Source organism: Taeniopygia guttata, chromosome Z (assembly GCF_048771995.1).
Source record: "Taeniopygia guttata chromosome Z, bTaeGut7.mat, whole genome shotgun sequence".
Classification (NCBI taxonomy): Eukaryota; Metazoa; Chordata; class Aves; order Passeriformes; family Estrildidae; genus Taeniopygia; species Taeniopygia guttata.
In genome coordinates, this window is record NC_133063.1 from 4077884 (window position 1) to 4096026 (window position 18143).

Sequence of the window (18143 nt, forward strand, 5' to 3'; positions counted from 1 at the left end):
AACAACAACTATTATGTCTTCTCACATTTTGGTATCGCCCTTCCTCACCACAGCCTATTTGACCAAGAAATGCAGAGAGAGGCTTGGGGGGAAGATTTAGTCAGCTCTTTATTCCAATCCTCCAAAGGATTGATTTAAGTTGTGTAAGGAGTTTTTGGATCCCCACTCTGCAGCAGGATGTAGGGGGTGAGAGCTGTGAGCTATTCTTAAGTGGTTTTGTTCTTTCGTGTTTGTAAGCTGAATTTATGAGAAAACATTGATGAGAATGCTCCCACTGCAGCAGCCACAGATCAGAAAAAGCAGTGGGAGAGGAAAATAAGAACAACCACAACTGGTTTCCAAAGATGACTAATCCTCCAGCCCCAGTGTAACCTCCAGGACAATGATTAGTGTTTGGCTTTTCTTCTGCTGGAAAAGTTTTCTGGGGCGTCAGCCTAGCTGAAAAGTGGTTCAATACATGTAACTAATGAAAGATTTTAAAGTTCCCATTTAATGTTCCTGCCTTTTGCACTTGGTTACTTTAAATACTTCTAGGTGCATGGTGTGCATTATTACATTTTGCCTGCATTCTGTATTAATTACCACAATATTTTAGAAATTAGAAAAATCTACTTTTATAGATAAGATATAGTAAGGTACATCTTAAGGACCTGTTAGCAGCAATGTGATAGAGTTTTTGACTTCCAGTTGGTGAAAATTCAGTGATTGCTCCTCAGTTTTGCAGAAGACCTTTAAGGGAATTCAACATGGATATTTCCCTTTTCCCCAGAGTGAAAAAAAAGACAAAGTCCCTGCTTTTAGTGTCATCACATTCACTAGGCAAAAATTAAAAATTGGTGTCTATAAAAAACTTCCAACCTAATAAATAAAATCAGATCTTTCCAATGGTGCATTCTTGTAATTAATCAACAAGCCATCCTCTTGCTACTGCAGGATTTTACCCTGAAATATGTGTTCTGTATTTCCCAGAGTGCTCTGTAGTGCATTTGTAGCTTTACAGGTCTCTACATTGACTTGGTATTCATTCCCAGCAGACAGTTTTCCTTGCATTTTGTTGTTTATTGAGTTGTGCTCAATGCTGGTGCTCCGTGATTTCAGGGAATCATCGAAGTGCCTTTGGAGATTGTCATGTCCGAGGGCACGGTCATGAAGAGCTGCATGCCCAAGGCTGTGTCCAGTTGAAGTTTAATATCTCCAAGGATGGTGACTCCACAAGCTCTCTGTGTAACTTGTGGTTTTTCTGTTACAGTTAAACACAATTTCCTGTATTGCAATTTGGGCCCATTTCCTTTTGTCCTTTTTCTGGGCATCAGTGTGTCTGGCTTCATCATCTCTAGACCTTCCCATCAGAATCACAGAATCATCTAGATTGGAAAAGACCTTTAGGTCATCAAGTCTTACCTATGATTTAACACACCCTCATTACCTACCAGATATTTGTATGTTCTGAGACCCCTGTGAGCCTTTTCTTCCCAGGCTAATCACAGGTCTCTCAGCTTCTCTTTGCACGTCAGACACTCCAGTCCCTTTATCACCTTTGTGGTACTTTGCTGGACCTGCTGCAGTGTGTACATGTCCCTACTGCAGGGAGCCCAGTGCTCCAGGTGAGGCTTCCCAGTGCTGAGCAGAGAGGGGGATCATCACCGCTTCAGTGGGCTGGTGCTGCTGTGCCTCTCACAGCCCAAAGTGCCCAGGGCTTTCTTTGCTATGAGGGACATTGCTGGTGTAACTTCAATTCTGTGTTCCCTAGGAACATGGGGGCCCTTGCTGCAAAGCTGCTTTGTATGTGGTTGACTCTCAACACCCAGAATCTGATACATCCCTTCACGGCTTCACAAGGTTTTTGTTGTTTATCCAGCCTATCTTTGTCCCTCTAGCAACACAACCATCATGTGCCTCAGCTTCTCCTCCCAGTTCTGTATCACCTGCAAATTGGCCAAGGCTGCAGCCTGCCCCACCAGCTGGGACATCAGTGGAGGTGTTAGAAAACACTGGTCTCCGAATCCCAGAGTGGCTGGAAACAATCTCTAAAGGCCGTCTTATTCCAACCCCTGCCAAGGGCAGAGACACCTTCCACTGTCCCAGGTTGCTCCAAGCACCATCCAGCCTGGCCTTGGACACTTCCAGGGATCCAGGGACAGCCACAGCTGCTCTGGGCACCCTGTGCCAGGGCCTGCCCACCCTCCCAGCCAGCAATTCCCAATTCCCAATATCCCATCTGTCCCTGCCCTCTGGCAGTGGGAGCCATTCCCTGTGTGCTGTCCCTGCCTGCCTTGTCCCCAGTCCCTCTGCAGCTCTCCTGGAGCCCCTTGAGGCCCTGGCAGGGGCTCTGAGCTCTCCCTGGAGCTTCTCTTGTGCAGGGGAACAGCCCCAGCTCTGCCAGGCTGGCTCCAGAGCAGAGGGGCTCCAGCCCTGGCAGCAGCTCCATGGCCTCTTCCAGAATCAACACATGGGGTCCACCACTTCTGGCTGGGCTCCAGCTGGACTTTGTACTGCTGACTGTAGCTCTCTGACCCCTTGAGTTTAGCCAGGGTTCTGTCCATCTCCCTGTTCATTTATCTATTCTCTACTTCATCACTCTGTTACAACTTGGCTTAATTGTAAAATACCATGGTCTGTGTAGTTGTTCACATTTACAAATTGCTTCAGTATCTGGGATAGTTTTGGCCTTGCATTAAGATTTCAGATTACACCACCAGGGTTGGGAAAACTCATCTGTGATCTGTGCCAGCACTGCTGAGGCACCACTGGTGCTGGGGACAGCTCTGGGCCCTCAGGACAAGAGAGACACTGAGGGGCTGCAGCGTGTCCAGGGCAGGGAACTGAGCTGGGGAAGGGGCTGGAGCCCCAGGAGTGGCTGAGGGAGCTGGGAAGGGGCTGAGCCTGGAGAAAAGGAGGCTCAGGGGGAATCTTGTGGCTCTGCACAGCTCCTGAAAGGAGGGGACAGCCGGGGGGGACAGCTCTGCTCCCAGGGAACAGGGACAGGAGGAGAGGGAACGGCCTCAGGCTGGGCCAGGACAGGCTCAGGGTGGACACCAGCAAGAATTTCCCAATGGAAAGGTGCTCAGGAATTAGAATGGGCTGCCCATGTAGTTCCTATCCCTGGAGGTGTCCAAGGAAGGCCTGGACATGGCACTCAATGCTCTGGGCTGGTGGACAAGGTTAGGCACAGCTTGGACACTGTGGTCTCTCAGGTTTTTTCCAACCTAAATGATTCTGTGATTCTGTCTGTCACCTGGGTAAATTGAAATCCAGAACAATGTTTGACCATGCCTAGAAAGACTCTTACTGTGTCACTTCAGAATATCCCATTGCAATGCAGTTTATGTTTGATCATTTGATCCTATGGCCTAGCATTTGTTTCCCAAGCGGGAGCAGAATTAACATGCCAACCCATGGTGGTTGTACTTGGTTTTTGTACAGTATAAAATATGAAATTTGTTAGTGTTTGCTTTGTTTGCTTTATCATCATGAGGTCAGTTCCTGGGAAGTGTTGTCTTAAGTTTGGGAAAAACAGAGAATGACCTGGAACATCACAGAAATGTGCCTTTTTAAAAAGAGCATTTTGGGGAGGTCAATGTTTTGGAATTTAGGAGGATTTCTGGAATGATAGAGGCAGAAAGAATTACACAGCACAGTAAGATTTATAAAACTGAGTGGGAGATGAGGCTCAACCTCTTTCTTTGTGGGAAGGAGGTTAATTTCCAAATAAATTGAAGACAATATAAATTTAATTACTGTGCAGCTTGAAGGACTGGGACTTAAAAGCTATCATGTTCCTTTTTAAGATGGAAAAATATTGCACAACTGCAAGAACGCTGAAATAAATAACTAAATCAAATCTGTGTTAGTTGTCCCACCAGTTCTGAGATTTGAGGATGTCTGAAGGCAATAAAATAATCTCTGTTCAGAATGACAGGTTCAGCAGTGGGCAAGGTAATTCCAGATGACAGTGTATTTGGGAAATAATGACATATTTCCTACTGAAAAGTAATGAACAATAGCTTTAAAGCTTTTTCTAAATAAAATCTGCTTTTTCTTAAGAAGGGCTATTCATGCCCATGTAACATTTCTACATCTCATTGGTATTGTCTGTAACACCTTTTTCACTAAAGAATAAAATTGAAAACATTGACAGGCAGGCTAGAGTGGAGAAACAGGGTTGCATTTCAGCTCTGTCAAGGCTGGACTGTGAAACTTGGGTAAGATGTGACTTTTGCTTGATATGGAAAATATTTTAATAAAGGATGTGGGGATGGTCCAAGCCGGGGATCCTTCAGGATGCTGACAAACCTTTTCCTGCTGTGAGCTATGGTGATTTTGATCACACATGTTTGTTTGGGAGAAGAGTGGTGGTGATGGAGACAAAAGCTGGGAGAATCCAGTGCTCCAAACATTTTTCCTTCCTTAAAGGCTTCCAGATTATCCATTCCAAGATTGTCATCTTCCTGCAACAATGAGTAGTTCAGAGCATTTCGAGCTGTAGTATATTTCTAAGTGCTTTTGTACATGCTGGAGACCATGGTATATTCTTGATACCTATATGCTTTTCCCTGGAGTTGTGTTTTAACCTTTCTAAGTCCTTGCTCTACATTTAATGGAATAATTTAGGCTGAAAAATCCCTCTAAAAGCATCGAGTCCAACCATTCCCCCAGCACTGCCAATGCCACCACTAACCCATGTCCCAAAGTTTCACATTCACAGAGCTTTTAAATCCCTCCAGCCATGCTTCACACGTTGTTTCCCATCCCCTTTGTTTGTTTGTTTTTTGTTTTGTTTAATTTTGTGTTTTCTTATGAGCTATAGAACAAGGGAGAGAAAAACATTAGTCACTGTGAATTGAGATGTGATGTTAGGGAGTTCAACTTTACTGTTCATAATAAAGAGACATAAATGGAAAAGGAAGAAAGTGAAAGGCCCTGGCACTATCTCTCAGACATAGATAGGAAAGGACATGGGTTTTCTTGAGAAGCTGGAGCTACCAAGAAGAGAGAAATAAAGAAAATAAAGAGAAATGTTAAACAGCAGGGATAAAAAAATGCCGTGGGCTGATTTCCCAGGATGTTGGCACAGCATTTACACTGAACTGGGCAAGGGCAGGCTAGGACTTCCTAAAGCCAAGTTAACCTCCGTGTAGGTCATTAACTGTAGCTTTTTCCATAGTGAATTACACTCTTATGAAATTCTTCATTATCCCTTGTTTTGTTCAGCATTCACTGCAGCTGGGTTCTGATTGGATATTAACATCCCTTACAAAAAATTTAATATTCTTGATAAATATTTTCTTTCAGTGATGCACTATTTTTCAGGATGAAAATACCTATCTTTAATTTCCTATCTATTTTAACCTCAATTTTCCTTTGGAAAGTGGTTTATTTATTACAGGCTACCTTTTGCAGGTTTATTTCTAAGAAGAGAAATTCAAAGAAATGCATCAAAGGGGATGATGTTGACATTACAGGGAAAGATATAAACAATTTTTGAGATACATATTTTCCAAGTACTATGTTGTTACAGCATGTGTTTAGTAATAGATAATAAACTTAATCTTGGTCTTGTATTGAAAAACATTTGATATGTTACATTATTTGAAGTTACATTATTTGACATTATCCTGTGTTTTTATTGCATTTTTCCTGTTTTCAAGTACTAGTATGCCATCATGTGTTTCTGAAAATGTTTAAGCATTTAATCTCTTGGAAAGTATATTGATCTGGACATCAGTGTTGCTGGCTAAGAGGAGAAGTATTTCCAAAAAATACCATAGGAGGAAGGTGTGGGTGTTTTATGTAGGTGCATACACTCGGTCATAGGATCCCAGAGTGGTTTGGGTTGGAAGGGACCTTAAAGCTCCTCTCATTTCATCCCCTGCCATGGGCAGGAACACTCCAGCACTTGGCCTTGTTAAACCTCAGATGTTTCTATGGGCCACTGCTCGAGCCTGTCGGATAATGTGATACCAGATATTGTAGTGCGAATTTTGAGTTCATTATCAAGTACGATGCCTAAAGTCCTCTTCTTTATTCACTTCAAAGGTATTTTGTGCCTGGCATGATTTATTCAGAAACGAATGCATGAGCAAAACTTGAAAATTGAAATTCTGTATGTACTGGTTTGAATACACATGCCTTGGAAATTGCAGTTTGTGTACCAAGATTGAACATCCTGTGTGAAATTCCTGGTGAAGGTGTAGGGGGAATGATTAAAATTCAGGTCCAGTTCGGCATTGTAGTAGTGCAGCTCAAGCTATGTAATTTTTTATGTCTGGAAATTCAGTAAAATGAGATATTTGAGCCAAAATCACTAACATGAAATGGACGGAGGTATTCCATTGAAGAAGGTGCTTATACACTCAATATATTATGCTTTTTGCATATTTTATATTTAAGATTGACTTCATCAATATTGGAATTTGACACAAAGTTCAGGAAATAAGAGATTAAGGTTTTATGAGAAGTTTTAATTCACCATCTTGGTTTCAAAAGTGAAACACAATCTTTAATTAAGTGATTGTTCACTGTGCTTTGTTTTGAATGTAGAGTTATTCACTGATTTGGGTTTTTTTAACATTGTCTTTATTCTTTGTGTGGCCTCAGGCTCATTGAACACATGCCATTTAACTTTATCCAGAAGACAAAAAAAATGCTCATTTCCTTAATAACTGTTCTTTTTAGAGACCGTGGTACTCATAAAAGTTCTCAGTGGTTCATAAGTGTTCACAGTGAAAATACAAATTATTTATAGATACAGATTTGGGACAAAAAGATTTTTTACTATAAACAGTTAGCCACAGATATAAATGTGTTATCTTACAATTTTTTTTCCTTTATGGGATATTGGAAATTTAGAAATGGCCTTATTGCTATGCAAAAGAGAATCCTTGCATCCAAAATTATGTTTGGGAGAACATCTTAGCTGTGACACTTATGTCAGGTTTGAATTTTTGGTCATTTCCGCAGTGTCCTTAGCAATGGCTTTATTGTAATGTTGATTGATCCAACTGATTTTCTTTATTTTTTTAAAATAAATGTTTCCAGTTTGTTAAAATTTTAGAGGTTTTATGTCAGTAGGATAACCAAACACACTGTAGCGATGAGGGAGGGACAGCTAGAGGGTTTCCATGCCCACTAGCAGAATCACTGTGGAGGGAGAAAGATGTGATCAGGAAGGACATCTGGCCAAAGACAAGGTCAGTCCATGAGGAAGGCAGTAAACACCTTCCTGTGGAGCGAACAGTTCAGAGAGACCTTTAGTACACGGAATGAAAGAAAGGAGGGGGAAGGGAGACAAAGGCATAAGACAAAAACAGTGTTCTCTGCAGCATATTTTGGGTCCTCCTAGGCGCTTGTTTCTTGCTCTGCTTCAACATCGAAATTCAAGTTTTATGAAGTTAGGTCAAAGCCTGGAGAAGAGAAGCTCCAGGGAGAGCTCAGAGCCCCTGCCAGGGCCTCAAGGGGCTCCAGGAGAGCTGCAGAGGGACTGGGGACAAGGCAGGCAGGGACAGCACACAGGGAATGGCTCCCACTGCCAGAGGGCAGGGACAGATGGGATATTGGGAATTAGGAATTGCTGGCTGGGAGGGTGGGCAGGCCCTGGCACAGGGTGCCCAGAGCAGCGGTGGCTGCCCCTGGATCCCTGGGAGTGTCCAAGGCCAGGCTGGATGGGGCTTGGAACAACCTGGGACAGTGGAAGATTTCCCTGCCCATGGCAGGGGTTGGGGGTGGGATGGGCTTTAAGATTCCTTCCAACCCAAACATTCTATGACTCTGTGATATTATTTCCGAGTTTCAGAGGAGACTGCAATTAATTCATTGTAACCATGCCAGGCACTAAAAAGCCAAACTCACTGAGCCCACGGGGCTGTGTAAGGACAGGGTGGTGCCAGAGGTGAGCACCGTGAGGGCTCCAAACACTGAACCAGGGCTCCAGACTCATGTTCTGCTTATATCTTAGAACAAAGAGGGCTGTTAGCAACACCCATACCCTGTGACCTTCTGCCTGCAGAATGTGTCTGTTGTCTCCTGAAAAGGACCGAGATTCTTTCCTGTCAGAATGAGTGTAGAGGGCACAGTAATTCTCTTTCCAAGTGTAGCAAGCACCCAAATATATTCAAGTACATATAAATGTGCTTTCACAGCCAGAGTGTTGGAGCAAATCTGTGCCAAACCTGAGCTGCTCAAAGGACAGGGATATGGACCTGAGGTTGTGTGACAGCGGTATATTTCTAATTTTCATGTTGTCATTTCTTTGTTAGGAGTCTGTTGTTGGGGTTTTTGGTGAGAATTTTTCTCAGGATGCTTTCTCCAGCAATTTCATCTGATTCTCACCTACAGAGTTTTGCCCTCATTCAAGGCAAATGTCATCTCTCAGCAGCTATTAGTCACTTACCCTTATTGAATTAAGTGCAAGTAGATAAAATGGAAATATTGTGGACTCTGCCCATTTGATAGTCTTATAAAATAGTAACAGGACAAACACAGGGATCGTTAAAAGGAATTGCATGCATACCTTGAGACACCTAAAACAGGTTTGAGAATTTTTAGCACAGAATAGGCCTTGTATTTAATCTGAGCTTTGCAAATATGTATTCTTTTTCTACTGGACTGCACTGATTTTCCTCCCTTAGCTTTCAGCCTTTCAGAATTTAGTTTCCTGCTTGCCACTCTCTTGAAAAGTACAGGAGAGAGATGGTGCTCAGCAAAGCACTGCCCTGTCAACTCAAAATCATCATGTTCTGTAGGATTTGCATGCAGGAATTCAGTCCATGGTAGATCACAGCCTGCTTATTCAATTTCTACTTCAATACAACCTGGAGTTAGGTCCTAGCCCGCCTCTGACCTGTAAGAGGAATTACGAGGATGTTATTTGGCATGCCAGACAAAAGGGGAATAAAACAATTTGTACCAAGATACGGGGGAAGGAATTTACTGCTTTCTGTTCCTTTTACTTCTCTAGCAATAGGAGCATCCATTTCCCAACATTGGCTGGAAAGTGGCCATGAGATGCTGAACAATTTATGCCTTCAGTTGAAAAATACATTTCCTGGTCTCTGGAAATTAAACTCTTGGCTTATTTTGTAAATATTTACTTTTGTCTTGCCACATCAAATTCCTTTCTTCAATATTGTTTCTAGTGTCATTGTCTTTCTAACTCCATTTTGGCAGGAAATCCTGTTCGTTAATGCAAAGCCTCCCTTAATTGTTCTAAGTTGTTTCTGATTTTGCTTATATACCTACAAGTGTATGATGACTTCTTGTTTTTCTACTTAAAATAATAATATTCTAAATAATAATGTTATCCTCTGTGAGGCAGTATATAATATGGCTTTATAGCACATGACTTAACAGATCTCTGCTCATATGTAAGCAGTGGCAGATAAAAGGGTACTGTTTAAAATTAATGAGATGTTTTGTCATGAAGATATCTGGAAGTATATAATTTATTATTTTTTTACCCACACTGCACTAAAACTGTTGGTGATGCCGGAGAGCAGCTCAGGTGAATAACTTTTTACATGGGCAGATACCAACAAGACAGCTTTAAACAGATAGAGGGCAGGTTCAAATTGGCTATTAGGAAGAAATTGGTTTTTTAGGAGGGGAGTGAGGCCCTGGCACAGGGTGCCCAGAGCAGCTGTGGCTGTCCCTGGATCCCTGGAAATGTCCAGGGCCAGGCTGAATGGGGCTTGAAGCAACCTGTGATAGTGAAAGGTGTCCTGCCCATGGTAGGGGTTGGAAATGGGTGAGCTTTAAGATCTCTTTCAACTCAAATCACTCAGAGGCTCTATAGTTTGGGATTTGCCCTGAAATAGCTGTCAGCTGTGGCACAGTGCTGTTTCCAGGGGACACAAATGTATATTTTTAAGAAGGCACAAGATAAGAAAAGCAGAAAAAGGTCGGATCACTGTCCAGCAAAATTGGAACATGGCAAAACCCTCCTCATGTGAATGTTGTACTGTCTGAGAGTTCTTTTCATTCCCTGATCCCTTGAACCTTCTTTGTCCATCACTGTGGCCCATGCAAACCATATTATTTACATCCATGATGTTTATGGAGTCTGCAAACTGTGAGTCTCTCAATTTCACATCATCTCCACAAGCCAGATGGACCTAATAGTAAATATAACAAATCTTTATTCAGCAGAATTTAGTAATGTTTCAATTTACAAGATTAGAAAGAAAGGTAAGAAGTGCATTCTTAATTTCTGTTTATTCTGTTATTTAATATTTTAATTGGGTAGGTTCTGTTTCCTGGGGTCCTAAATGTCTCCCAGGCTTTAGACTTGATCTCCAATAAATAAGAGCAGTGCCCCTCTATGGAGTAAATGGCCCTGCAAAGGCCTTGGAGCTCTCCATGGCTATTGTCTCTCTTTATTTCTATTTATGTGCCACTGTAGCTTGGATAATTTGAATGCAAAATGCCTCAAGGGCTCTTTAGTAGACATGAGCACAGGGGACTTAGGGATTTTTCTCTGCATTTATTGGTACTAAATGGATTTCTCCCAGTGCTGGGTTCCTTAAGTGCTCACAGAGCACTTCTCCATTGCCCACAGACAGGCACTTGCTTACAACCTGTCCCCCATACAGGTCTATGGGACAATGCATTTATTGTATTTCAAGTGGAGTAGCACAGTGCACTTATTTTGTTCTGATGTCTCGTAAGACCCTTCACAGATCCTTTATTCAACCAGATGGGCATTTCAGGTTGTCTGCTTGGAGATGTCTATGCTGGGACATATCCATGTCTAGAGTTCTTGTGCCACAGCACACACTTTTTTTTGCTGTACTCCTTTTTTAAAAATAGGTCAAACCCAAGAAGTGTTCCTTACATATACAGAAATCAAGGTATGGTTTTAACTTTTAGATGTCAGGTTTTGAAAATAAAATATTTGTAGAGCTTTTTTCTAATCTGATTGTTACATTGTGAAATCCCTTTGTTTAAAAGGAGTATTTTTAATGTAGCAAGGTTTTGATGTTTATAGCTTTGTATTTAAGTCTTTAAAATAGAGAACAACAGTACATTTGGTAGGAAGATTGATAAAAAGCAGCATAGAGTATTGCTGAATTGTTTGAGAACATTCATCCTCAAATTTTTTGATCCATGGAACTGGCTTTTTCCATTACCAGATAGTGGTTTGTGTTTGGGTGCTGTTCAGTTTGTTGGCAGCACTTCTGAACTAGGAGAGTGAGAATAAAAAATTCAGAACATCTGAATTTCCAAACTTCAAATAAATTCTGTGAAGAGGGACTTTGGTCCTCAAGTAGTTCTTTACTCAGCACATATAGAATATTTCTAGATATTCAGATAAATGAAAATTCACCTTTAGAAGCTCCGTAACGATTTGAATTGTGAGAAATCCAATCCTTAGCCCTTCTTGCTGTCATATAACACGATCTGATCTGACTTTGCTCTGCTAATGCCATCAGTTTGTTTCTATCTGTGCCCCTTTTTTTCACACTTCCATCTTTTTCTTTGTATCACACCATCAGTCTAAGCTCATCTCATACCCTAGGTATTAAGATTGTCTTCTTTCCTCACAGGTTTTACTTCCCTCTCTGCCATTGCTTTGACAGTGCAAATAGGAATTTATTGCACCTTGAGCCTTCCTCCAACCTCCTTTGTAAGGGGGTCTGTGCCCATGTAATGATAGTTAAGTTTCTAATAACTCCTTTTTTTTATTATTCTGGTATCTTGTAGAATACTCTGTAACCAAGCTTCCTTTCTCCATTTGCATATTTTTGGTATTTTGGTCAAGTCATGCTTCTTTTCTGAAATCCATTGAATAAATGAGTTTTCAAGGATTTCGTGGAGAAGTATGTTTTCTCGTTTAGAGCCTGTGCATTTTCATACAATTGTTCCAAAATCTTTCATGCAGGATGCCAGGGGCACTTGCTGCACAGCACAGCTTTACTGGATATAAAATCATAGAATTGTTTTGGTTGGAAAGGACATCTAACTTTGAGTCCAATCCTGCTCCCCAGCACTGCCTGGCTCACCACTGCCCCATGTCCCCAGGTGCCACATCCACATGGCGTTTAAACACCACCAGGGATGGGGGCTCCAGCACTGCTCTGGGCAGCTGTGCCAGGGCTGGACAGCCATTTCCATTGAGAAACTTTTCCTAATACCCAAACAAAATGCCCTGGCACAACTGGGCATTGACCTGAGCCATTTCTGCTTGTCCTATCACTTGTTACCTGGAATGAGAGACACAGACACCCACCTGGCACCAGCCACTTCTCCCGCTCTGTTCCCTTCTCTGGACATGTTCCAGCGCCTCAATGTCTTTCTTGTCATGAAGTGCCATACTTTTGTTTATACCAAAGGCAGGTACTCTTTCAGCAGCTTTGTTGCATTATAGGCATCCTTAGCTGCTGCTCCCAGGGTGAAATCCTTCATATTTAGGGAGCAGCTTGTGTTGCTTGTTGCTGCATTAAATCTCAGCAAGTTTATTTTGTGTCCAGCTGCTTGAAAGGTAAAGAAAAATTTATATAAAATGCTTTTTCTCTTTATTTATCAATCCTGTAATGACCGTGCCACTTGGAAAGTTTAATTGTAGTATTTAACAGAATCACAGAATACCTTAAGCTGGAAGAGACCCACCAGGATCACCCAGTCCAACACCTGGCCCGCAGATCCCTAAGAATCCCACCCTGTGCATCCCTGGCAGTGCTGCCCAAAGGCTCCTGGAGCTCTGGCAGTGCCCATTCCCTGGGGAGCCTGGGCAGTGCCAACCCCTCTGGGGAAGAGCCTTTCCCTGATATCCCACCCAAACCTCCCTGGCACAACTTCAGGCCATTGGCATTTGATTACTGTTGATGTGTATCGATATAAGTCACTTTATATATTCGCTCTGTGTATTGAAAGTATTTTGATAGCTTGATCAAGTGTTTATTAACTTTTGGTATTTAGATGGCCCAAAAATGTATTCCTGTTTGGCCCTCTGAAGAATATTTTTCAGACTGTTGGGATGTCTCACCTTCAGTTTATATAATGCATCCCATGTTACTTTTTATTATTCAACTGTATTAATTAAAAAAAAAAAAAACTCACATGGAACAAAGTAGTATAGATTATTTGTAGAAGCCTGTTACAACAAGGGTACTATTGTGCTTTATTGTACTTACAGTTTCATTGAAAGACCATAAACAAGGTATATTTTTAGTATTGGTGATATCCTTATTGGAATGAGTTTCACGATCACTGTTCCAGTATAATGCTCAGGACAAACTAGCATGTCATTATTTTGGAGCATCCTATTCACTTCCTTAAAATAAAGTACACTGCTACCTTTCCTTCTCATTGTTCAAAGCTTTCAAAAAAGGTTTTGGCAAATTCTAACTTCTAATTTCCTTTCAGCATCTAATTTTAATTCCCACATTTTTTTCCCAATTTTTTTAGTTATAAAAGCTGCATTTTATACATTGGGGTTTTTTTATGTGAAATGTGGGCTTTATGAGCTGTTTCAAACTGATGTAAATTAGACTTTTTGAGGCACTTGTTAAATGAGTCTCCTTATTAGCTTTTTTTTTTTTCCTTTTGGGATCTACAGGCTTTGTGGAGTTGACTTTTTGAAAGTGTTAAGTTCATATATTACTGGTTTGCATTTTACTGTGTGTGCAAATAACACAATCAATTCGCTGATATTAGCAACCATTACTATTTAGTCTGTATTAATTTTTTTTATTTATTGAAGGTCAGCCCTAAGTTAAATTAAAAACTGCTGTGTAAAGGGAGGTAAGAAATCAATGTTGTTTTTAATTCCTTAAAAACAAACAACCACAGAACCTTGAGATTGTTGTTCAGCCTTTAGTCTTCCTTGCTGGCTGAGCTCATCGCTGATGTGATTTGATGGTCTGTAATGGATCACATTATCCCAGAATGGTGTGGGTTGCAAAGACCTTAAAGATCACACTGTGGTCAGGAGCACCTTCCTTCAGACCAGGTTGCCCCAAGCCCTGTCCAGCCAGGCCTTGGACCCTGCCAGGGACCTGGAGACAGGTTCACAGCTGCACACAGCTTCTCTGGGCACCCATGTCAGGGACTCACCTCCTCACAGCCAGGAATTTCTCCTGATAATGCCAGCTGATCATTCCTAATCTTCCTAACAGATGCCAGCTGTTACCTCATCTTGCTCTTATTCCAGCTTACTGTTTTGCTCACCATGCATTGGCCTGGATGTACTTCTGTGAGGAAGAGATGAGTTGAGATGAGGGGTACCAAGATGATTTCATTGCTCTGGACATAACTCTTCATTATTATAAAAAATCCATAATGGGTGAGATTGAAGGGATGTCAAGCTCCATAGCCTGCCTGACAGTTAATCGAGACAAGAGGATGAAAGAGGACAAATATTCCGGTAGAAAAATCCATATTCTTGTCAGCCTGTGCACACTGCCCTTGGTGACAACATACCACATGTATTTTTCTGTTTGATCTCAACTTGGCTTTTAGTTGGGCAAAAATAGATGTGTGATGAAGACACATGAGGGAAATCTAGGAGACAGTTGCAGCTTCCACTTCTGGACCTTGTACCTTGTTGTGAAGAGGGGAACAACCTTGCTGTAAAGGATTTTTGCTTTTTTAAAATTGCACTATTCAAGCCTTGAAAATCAAAATCAAGCCTAAAACATTACATACACCGGAGATATGACTGCTGCAAAATCAAGAAACTCTTTTAGAATGCAGCACTTGTTGGTGATGAAAGGTATTTATGAGCTAAACTTCATACAAATGCCTTTTGAGGGTTGTAACTAACTCTGTGCTGAGACTTTAAAAATTAGTCTGATATTTATGAAGGTGGTTTTCAGAACTAGATATAGAGGCATAATAATAAGTGAATGACCTGGAATTGAAGCTTTGCGCCAATTTAGGGGGCAACAGTATTACCTAGGAAGCTCCAAATCCATTTGTTAATTATAATATCTGGCCTTGATTTTTTTTTCTTCTGTGTTTAGCTGTAATGTTTTTGTGGAACTCTTTGAGTTTGCAGTTCTATGCATTTTTATTATGAAAAATTCAGTATGAAAAATCCTGCCATGTCTCCCTGCCCTTGTGCTTATCTAAAGGATGGCCCTTGGGGAAGGATTACCAATGGATGGAGGAGAAAATTGTGTTGAGCTTTTTTAAGCTGAGTATCTGTGTTATGGGAAGTGATCCCACAAAGAATTGTCCCAGCATGGTGTGAATGTCATGAGTTCATGGCTGGAAAGAAGAACTTTGCAAGGGGGAAGACAAGAGTATCTGCACTACTGCTTTGTAACTAGAAATCATCCACCAAAATCTTGCTTATGTATAAACTCTAATTATAGTGAACTTAATTATTAAAAAAAAAAAAACTTAAGGAATATATAAAGAAATAATTTGTCCATTATTTTCCTTTCTGCTTTTCCCCAATTCTCAACATTTCTGTTGGAATAAATAAATTTACTTTTTGCTATTCTGCTTCTGTGAAGAATACCATTGTATGTTCATTTTCCTCTTCACATGCACTGAACTCATGCACTTTCCAAAATCTTGATCCCTCTTCTTTGTTTGTATTTAAATTTACTTTAAAACTAAAATAATTTATGCATTTTAGAGAAGAATCTACTGGCTGGAAATCCGCTTTATTCCAGTTTTTTTCTCTTTGTGAAATTATCTCTATCTTCTGGAGCAGACACCAGATTTAACCTGCTTTTGCTGCACCCCACCATAGGCATCTCCAACTTGGTTTTAACTGATTGTTTTGTCTCCACAGCACTAGATGGTGCTGATGACAGTATCTCTGAAATCTGAGTCTTCCAAGATACCCATGGTTGCGGAAGTAGTGCTGCTGTTTCCTACCAGGGACCAGTTTGCACATCCAGTTATTAATCTAAACAAAAATTTCAGTCTATAAATGTAATAACAGAATATGGGAGGAGGAAAAAGGCGGAAAGCTACCAATAAATCTTAATTTCTGTGTTGCTTCTTCCCCTTTCAACATGGAATTTTCTAACGGTACTGACTAATAGCTGTGAGCTGCTGTAACTAATTCCTCATGGCTGTCAGGGGTGCTGGAAAAGCCTTTTCCTGAGGCTCTTGACTGACAATGGGGTGACAAGAGCTGGTGACAAGCTAGCCATTCCACCCTCTGAAACACACATAGTCATCCTAGGAAAACCTGATAGGAGTCCTGTAATGCTCCAAAAAGAAGTAAGTAAGTCCAAATTATGTGTTTAAATGCAGAAAGCCTAAAAACGTCTGACACAGAACAAGAGGAAATGGCCTCAGGTTGCACCCGAGTAGGTTTAGAATGGATGTTAGGAAAATATTCTCCATGGAAGGGGTTGTTCTTTCACTGGCTGCCCAGAGCACTGGGGGAGTCCCCATTCCTAGAGGGATTTAAAAGCCACTATTTAAAATTCGATGTGGCACTTGGGGACATGGGTCAGTGGTGGCCTTGGCAGTGCTGTGGAAATGGTTGGACTCAATGGTCTTAGAAGATTCCAGTATGGGGGTGGGTTCATCTGTTAAGTGATAGCCATATTTGAGCTATCCAGGGCTTCAGAGGAGTATCTGACTCCTTGCTGCTGCTGAGCACGGTGGCCTTGAGCTGGTGGCCCTTGCCCAATGCTGCTACTTCCACCATTCTCCTTGTAAATCAGGTCATACCATCCTCTGTGAGTCTCATTGCCCTGCTTTTTTCCAGAATACAAAAAAATTAGTTTATTTCTCTTTATGTACCTCTGATTTAACAGATTATAAAGCTAAGGTAATCCTTTTTTCATTGACTTAGGCTAAAATAAATTAGAAAATAATATGTACTAGTAAAATGCAATAACTCAGCCTCAAAATGCACAAAGCTTTTGTCATATACTTGGATTTCTCCTGTCTAAGCAATACATTTTTAAAATGGATAATATATGACATACTTAAGTATACATTACAATGTATTGCATGAGGTGCTACACTTAAAAATTGCATTCTAGTGAACATGAACTATTTATGAACTAAAGTTGCATGTATGCCATTCCTTCAGTGACAGTTTGAGTTCTAAGAATTTAATAATGAACCAAAAATGCTTTTCAGAGCATATATTGTATGGAATATTTCTGATTCAAACTCTGCTGTTATTTACCCAGATGTTTAATAAATAAAAAAATAATACAACTATTATTTATTGCATTCTAAAAATTTTTTGTATATAATAAGACTTGTTTCCTTTCTGAACAACCTTAACTATTTCAGGACACTCTTGTGAAGTTATTTTAATTTCTTTTTCCCCCAGTCTATTTTCTCTGTTGTCTAAAAAACACAACAAAGTGCTGGAGCAAGCCACGCAGTCCTTGAGAGGTTCCTTGGGTTCAAACGACTCTCCACTTCCTGATTATGTGAGTATCAAAATGAATGTTGTAACGGGTACTTCAAAATTCAAGTCATACATCCCTAAATCTGCAAAGAATTCTCGGAGTGTGGCAGCTGAGCAACCACCAACATCAAAATACAGGAACCTGTATGAATGATGTCATGTCTGAAACATCTCTAAAAAACAAGAATTACACTTAGAAATGGCAGAACAAAACCACAGCTATGCAGAAGGAAGAGACTTTTGCTTTTCAAGCAATTTGTAATTCAGAATATTTAAATCACACAGTTGAAAACGTCATTTTTCAGAACTGGGCTTTAGCAGAAAAGTCCAGTTTTCTTTCGCCAGAATCTTAAAATGCCTAAAAATAATTGAAAACAATTCCCAGTGAGCCTCTGAGGGAGTATTGGAGTCATGGGGTAAATGAGTATGTTCTGAATACATGGATACTTACAGTTCCCTTCAGTTTTCTCAGCCAATGCCACAAGCAGGCAACAATTTTGTATTTAATTGCATGGCTTGTTGGGAAATCTCTGCTTTGGGTGGAAGAAGGAGACGTCTTGAGAGGACTTGAATAATATCTTTGTGCTGCTGAAGTATCTTTGGTCTGTACTTATTGGAACCCCCACTGCAGTACTGTGTGCAGGAAAGAAAAGTTGATTTATCATTTGCTTGGGAGTTTTGAGGATGAAAAGGTATCAGCTGTTTTATTTTCAGGGCAAATACATGATTCAGAATATGCCTGCCTGAGACTTTACATATCCTACTACTCTAGCATTAAATATAAAAATACCGACAAAAGATAATTTGATAT

At 40.8% G+C, this 18143-nt stretch overlaps 1 protein-coding gene across 6 annotated transcripts in view; it reads left to right on the forward strand.

Annotated features, from left to right (window-relative positions):
- The window catches only part of DYM (dymeclin), a 208122-nt gene that overhangs the window by 124700 nt on the left and 65279 nt on the right, over positions 1–18143 (forward strand). For all 6 annotated transcript variants that reach the window (XM_030258725.4, XM_002194292.7, XM_030258723.4 and 3 more), the window contains one exon: positions 17252–17354. In XM_030258725.4, coding sequence (XP_030114585.1) covers positions 17252–17354 — 103 coding nt within the window. The remainder of the gene's footprint in view (positions 1–17251; positions 17355–18143) is intronic.